Source organism: Halyomorpha halys, unplaced genomic scaffold (assembly GCF_000696795.3).
Source record: "Halyomorpha halys isolate HHAL.00 unplaced genomic scaffold, Hhal_1.1 Scaffold282.1, whole genome shotgun sequence".
Classification (NCBI taxonomy): Eukaryota; Metazoa; Arthropoda; class Insecta; order Hemiptera; family Pentatomidae; genus Halyomorpha; species Halyomorpha halys.
The window spans coordinates 365,752-372,817 of record NW_027110990.1 but is presented as its reverse complement, the minus strand read 5'-3'; the positions used below and the strand labels follow the sequence as shown (position 1 = coordinate 372,817).

Below are 7,066 nucleotides of genomic sequence, written 5' to 3'. Positions count from 1 at the left end.
ATATATTATATATAACAGCCCTGATGAAGCCCTGCAAAGTGGGGCGTAACATCAGACATTGAAATACTTTTAAACTATTTGTTCTTCTTTTTTTGACCGCAACCCTGACCATCTACTTATATTTAAATCTTTACGGTCAACTATATATTGTAATATGCTCTTTTTGAGTAAATAGTATATTATTGATGTATAAAGGGTTTTGATATGTTTTATTTTATGTATAATTTTAATATTGTTATTTGTTATTTTAAATTATAAAGCAAGCTAACCAGTTTTCTTTGTCTAAAAGAAATACTTTGTATTCCAAACAAAGCCAAGATGGCGGTACGTATTCTTCAGTCAAGTCCGTTAAATCAAGGCCATGTGAGCAGATTCAAATATCATAAAAAACTATTTTAACTCTTCCCATCATAATAGAAAATACAGTAAATTAAAGGAAAAATAGAAATCAAGAAATAGTGCTACAGAATAATATTCAAGAAGTAAATCATTTAGAAAAATCCCAAACTGTTGTGCGACAATCGATGTTTACGTGTAACCTCAAGGCCGGTTTTGGTTTTTTGGAGGGATCAGTAGTCTTCGTGTGAGGAGAGAGGTGGAAGAATAGAGCCAAGATGAAGAGATCCTCATGAAATTCTGTCTGGCAAGAAGAGGACGCCAGAACAAAAGAAAAAAGAAGACACCAGGAATCAACGAAAGAAGATCGTAGAGCTTGGTTAGTTTTGTTATAACTAAATTAGAATATATTTGTAAAATAGATTTAAATAAATTAATTGAAATTATTGTAAATGCCTGTTCTGATTGTCTAGTAACAACACGCCCTGAGATTAAGAGTCTTTTTACATTATAAAAGTTAAATATAATTCTATTATCCATTTGATATTAATGTTCTTAAATTAGAACCCAAAGTTATCCTTTATATTTGAAGAGAAGTTATAAAACAAGCAAAGATTTTTTTTATTTTATTTTTAATAAAATTAAAATTATTACAATATACATATATTTAAAATTATAATTTTGAGTTCTTTACTTATATTTATTGTAATATACAAAAATTACTAAAATAAAATGAATGGAATTTTATATAGTTTTTTTCTTATTCTCATATCTTAGGTTTAGCTTGGGTTCAAATAAGAAGCTTTAATATTAAATAAATAGGAGAATTTTTATTCTTAATTTTATAATATAATAGACTCTTAATCTCAGGGCGGGCTTCAAGGCAATCAGAAACAGACACTTTACTACTAATAATACTTAAACTTAATAATAAGCTATTTTAAAAATGTATTCAATTTTTTGTAGAACAAAACTAACCAATTTCATAGAATCTCCTTTTGATGATTTTCTTTGTCTTCATATTTAACAAACTAAAACTTGCTGTAAACAATCTTTCAGCAAACAAACACTAACAAAACAAAACCTTGGTCCTCTAAAAGTTTTCAACTCACTTCTCATCCACGAAGTGTTTTGTTTGGCGATCCAAACAAAGAATCCTTTTTTCTTCCTGGGTGACTCTTTGATGTCTCCTTTTTCAAGATGTCTACCCTTGAGCTGGACAAGAGATGATGAGGACCTCCTCATCCAGGAAACATAATTCGCAGCCCATGCCTAAGCAACTCATCTCCTCACGAAGCGGCGTGATATTTTATTTATGTGATTGTAGCACAAAAGTTTGAGTTTTTGCATTTGATTTTCTTTATGAATAATTGTCTTTAATATTAATTCTTAACTTCTACTTTTTCTTAAATGTATTGTAATTTCAATTATGATGGGAAGTTAAAATAAAGTTTTTTAAAATATTTGAATCTTCTCGACATGACCGCGAATTTGAACTATATCTTTTGTGACTACATATTTGACTGAACAAAATTGGTTAGCTTGCTTTTAGGTTTAATACTACAAATAAACATGTTGTAATGATATATCACATAAAACCTAATAACAATCATTTATATATAAAAAATATCTATTTACTCATAAAAGAGGATATTATATTAAAACTCTGTTATATATAGAAAATAACAATTTACTCATTACTTACATAAAAGAGCATATTACTTTATATAGTTAATTTTCATACTTATATTATTTTCTTCTTTCATTCTTTACTTTAATATTAATATTTTCCCTGCATATTATTATATACAATTTCAAAATTATAATATTACACTATGCATTTTCTCCAATACTACTTAAGTACCTACATCATCTGTTATCTTCTTATGTTTCTATACTTTGATTTAGTATTACAGTTTTTATTCCTAGCCTTGATGAAGGTCAGACTTTCTGACCGAAACATTGGCACTAATAAATAAGTTTTTACCTATTTGTGTTTTTTACTGACCATACCCCCAATCATCTCCTCATATATAATCTCCAATCAGTTATCAACTCATCAGAATATTTGAATGGATAACTGGATAAATTATCATTTGCTTCATAAAGTAATTATATGGACCATTGGAATGCCGTTATTTTAATCCTAAAATGATTTCTTGTAACATATTTAGTTGGATGTGGTATAAGTCAGTTTAATAAAAATTTACACTTTATATAAAATATTTTTATGAATTCGAAATTTACATTAGCAATTCATAATTGGCTCATCTTTTATAAATTCTTTCAACTATTTCAGCCTTATTGGCTTATGACAGTTATAAAAACAATGAAAAAAAAATGATATAATAATAATATAAAATTGGAGATAAAAGAAATAAAATTGTCAATAATTAAATAAATAATTAAAAGATTTAATTTAAAGAATAATATTCCCAAATTAATGCAAAGAATCATAATCATAGAATAACTTATGTAAATAAACCAAATAAATAGATACATGAATAATTCAACAAAATTAAATAATATGAATTATTAAATTAGTTTAAAGGAATATTTTATTTTGAAAATATTTTATACTTTCAAAATTTGTGTATTTTTTTTTTTTTATTAAATGCAAATTTTGATGAAATACATTTATAATTTGATATTTTAATAACTTTATCCAATCCCTATATTTAAAGTATAATGTGCTTCATGAGGGGGTGCGACTATTATAGGAGGGAATTGTTTATTATTTAAGTCATTAACTGAAGAGTCAAAAGAAATTGGCCAAGTATTACATCTGCTTGCTTAATACTTCATTGTGAACCAAAAAGGGAACTTTAAAATAGAAAAATCATAGTTGATAAAACCATCTAAGAAAGTTTTATAGAAATAAAATAACCTTAATAGTGAGTACAGACACTGTGGCGTGGCATTAATAGTAATAAAAGGCTTAGTGAACCCCAAGGTTTAGTGGTAATACTACCGATTGCTGTATGCACACATCTATCCAATGATGCCCACCATAACCCAAATCCATAAGATTAGTCTTGACGTAACTCTACCACCAATGTTGTGGTCTACCAATGGGTGCTTACCTTTTAGATCAGTATTTATTAATTTTTGAAGGATAGGCTCATAACTAAACCCTACAACAACTAAAATTTACAAGCACATCTTGTTTACCACAATGCTATCTCCTGAAATAAATGAGTGCAGTTCACACCATTTGGCATTGTGTAATCTTCTTAATTCTCCACTTCACTCATCCGTCTTCAGTTTCAATATTTTAAGCAATACTTCAAAACCATCCATTCTATAACTCAACCAACTTATAAAAACCATATGGTAATATAGATTAGCAGGAAGAATAATAGTTTTGTGAATTCTAACTTTTAAGTTTTTATAAATAAGGCAGGAGATAAGCAAATTCACAATCAGGAAATAATAAACACATTTCCTCCCTTTATTTTCTCATCATTTTCTTTTTTTTTTTTCAGTAAACCTTAAACCCTAAATACTTAATTATGCTTAGGGAATGGTAAAAAAAAAAAATTCTATTACAAACTGCTGTTATTATTATTATTCGATTATACTTACAGATTCAATAAGAGGAGGGCTGTTGGTCAATACCTCAAGGCACTCATTAGGAGAGTTCCCACTCCTGTCGAACCAGCTTATATCCATAGAAACTATTTTATTAAAAGCTCTTATCTGCAGTTTCTTCAACCATATTTGAGTTGCTATTGTTGCCATCATACCCTTTAAAAAAATATTACCTAATTAGAAAAATAGACACATAATTTCTTAAATCAATGTATGAAAAAAATTTGGCAACTATCACTACTTTAACCCTTCATCGGTCGCTAGGTTGATTTTAACGCAGGTGATCGCGCATGAGACTTTTTCTCACATTTCTTAATTAGAGCTGTTGAATGTATTTTTTTAAAATATAAAATTTTGATTTAGATTAGGTTTATTTAAGCTTAACAAAAAAAAATTATAAAAAAGATTTATTTTGATACAAGAGCAAACTAGTTCTAAAAAATTAAAAAAACAAAACATTAAATGATATTTTAAGACAGAAAAGGTTATAAAAAGACTCAAAATACAGATATATCATATAAGAACATAACACTAATCTTAAAAAAAAAAAAAAATGCTCTGTCTGAAGAAATCTCTTGTGCACAACTGGTGCAAGTGAATACCGTATGACTGGGACATATTGGTCTTTTACACTGGTGGTAATTCTTTTTTGTTTTTTTATTCGCTCAAATAATAGTAGGTGTGGCGCAGGAATGAAGTGAAAACATGAAAAGACAAATTTTTGTTATGAGGACCACCCTAATATACATTTATAATATCGAAATACAGTTCATAGTAAATAATACATACCTGATAAAGTTCCTGCCTCTTCAAACCTACGTTTCCCTAGTTCTGCTAATGTTTTCCTCAAGAAAAAAAAACATTTTTATGGATTAAATACACTTGGCACACGTGAGAAAAATCCTCACAACTTGAACATTTTTATTGCTGCCTCAGTCACGCTTGAGATAATGTCTCATAAGAAGGGTATATTGTCAGGGAAAGAAAGCTAGACGCTTACTCAGACCTGCTAGAGTGCTAGGGGTGAGGTATAGAAGAAAGAGACTGTGAACTGCATATTCCAGGAAGATGGGAACCATAGTCTCTCTTTAGCAGCACCCAGACCCGAAAAATGATTAACGTAAGAGAAATTCTCATGCAGCAACCAATGATGGGTTAAGTACATTATCAGTAGATCATTAAAGACAATAAAACATTTAGTTAATATTATCTGAGAAATACCAGGAAATTTTTTTATCATTTATTTAACTGTTGATATAACAGTGATAATTTTATAAATAAATTACATTATATATGCTATTTATCTATTTTTGGCATCAAGAACCTGGACATCTCATAAAACCATCTTTTTGGGCAAGCATCCGTCATCTTATAATTAACATATTTTTCAAAATTTCAGCAACCTCAAGTATGGTCTTTCTCAAACACATCGGTCTTTGAGTTAGCGCTTGGCGCTACCTCGTCATATGTGCTACATGACCAAGCCATCTGATCCAGATCTCTCTTACAATTGGGATCAAATCTGGTTTCTCATACATCTAGAGCAACTCCTCTTTATTGCAGATTCTCCATTGCCCATGTTCACTCATTGAGCCATAAATTCACGTAGATAACAGTTTAATGTTGCTAAAACCATTTAACAGCTTCAAATAACCTCTCCTATCAGAAAATATCATACATGTATCCTATTGCTCATTTCTTCTGCAGCCTACTGCTAATTTCTATTAAATGTACTGAGTCCCTATCAGCATGACATAAATTTTAATTTTAATCAATCAAATTGAACATATTTATTTATATTTGGTAAATACAGATGTAAACTATGGCATATCGCTTCCTAATATTTTTTTTATTTGAACTTTCTCACATATCAACATTTTGATATTTAAGCAATCCCATCTTTAAACACCAAAACACAATAAGGAAGTAGTAAGTAAAGAAAATACCAGAAAGGAATATGCTCAAGTGTTTCAAAGTTAACTAGAAGAAACCTCCCCAGAAAATTCATAAAAATTATAAGTAAACTTAAGTAGAAAAATAATATAAAAGCACATTTATTAGTTACATATGAACAATACTTACGGATAAAACTACTGAGAAAAATGATACAACACCCAGTCCAAAAAGGATACCGACATCAATCAGAGCTATTTGATTTAATTCACCTTTACCGTAAGTGTAAGACTAAAATAAAAATTAAATAAAATATAAAATAAAAATTAATAGAATGTCTAAAAATCTATAAGTAAATGAACATTAGAACACTAAAAAATCATTAATTACCTGGCAAAACAAACTGAAGACTCCATAGAAAGTGGGAAGAAATGCTGATGTAGTTATAGCAAACAAAATTGCCAACAACCAAACTCCCATCACTTTGAGGTTTTTCTTGCTCAGTTTAAGTTTTTTTTCATCCTCTGGCTCCTGAAGGAAAAACAAAATTAATTAGAATAGATTAACCAAGGCTCAAAAATGGCAACGAGATATACTTAGGAAAAATATATTATACCTCTAAATTATAATCATCGTCGAATGGAATATCTTCTTCTATTAATTCCTCTTTATGGGCAGTTCCCTTACTGCAGAAGAAAAAAATGAATATATTATTGGAAAATATGGAAAATAAACACTTAAGTCTTCCAAATGCTGAAAAATAACAGATCAATCAAAGTCTCACTAATTTAGCCTTCGTGAGGTTTGATTTATTTATATATACATAAATAAATGCTTCTCACAAATCAGTAAAAGATGCTTATTAAAAAAATAAAATAAAAAATTGATTATAACCTTAAGCACTCTATTTTTCTCTTCTTTGTTTTCAATTATTAATGAAACATTTCAGTCATATTATACTTATTTTCAAATTTAAAGTAAGGGAAAAATACAATCTTAACGATGTAGGTCTACTGCTCTCTACTATTTTTACTTTCTGATAGTTAACAGGTGTTGATGTTTATTTCTTTCACTTATACATGTATATAAATGTGTGTGAAATATATAGTAAAGGGAGCAATTGCAATCGTGAAAATTGTGCACACTGCATGGAAACAGATGAGAATAGAATCATTCTGAGAAAGGGTGACATGCATATATTATTTGTTATTTTATTATTTTTGTATATAATTTCAATATTTATTAT

The 7,066-nt window shown here is 28.5% G+C and overlaps 1 protein-coding gene across 1 annotated transcript in view; it reads right to left on the bottom strand.

Annotated features, from left to right (window-relative positions):
- Positions 1 to 7,066, bottom strand: part of LOC106680716 (ATP-dependent translocase ABCB1) — a gene marked incomplete in the record, with an annotated part of 71,439 nt that overhangs the window by 10,965 nt on the left and 53,408 nt on the right. Inside the window, 4 exon segments of the mRNA XM_067049081.1 lie at positions 3,918 to 4,083; positions 6,010 to 6,111; positions 6,211 to 6,351; positions 6,437 to 6,506. Of these exon segments, the coding sequence (XP_066905182.1) occupies positions 3,918 to 4,083; positions 6,010 to 6,111; positions 6,211 to 6,351; positions 6,437 to 6,506 (479 nt within the window).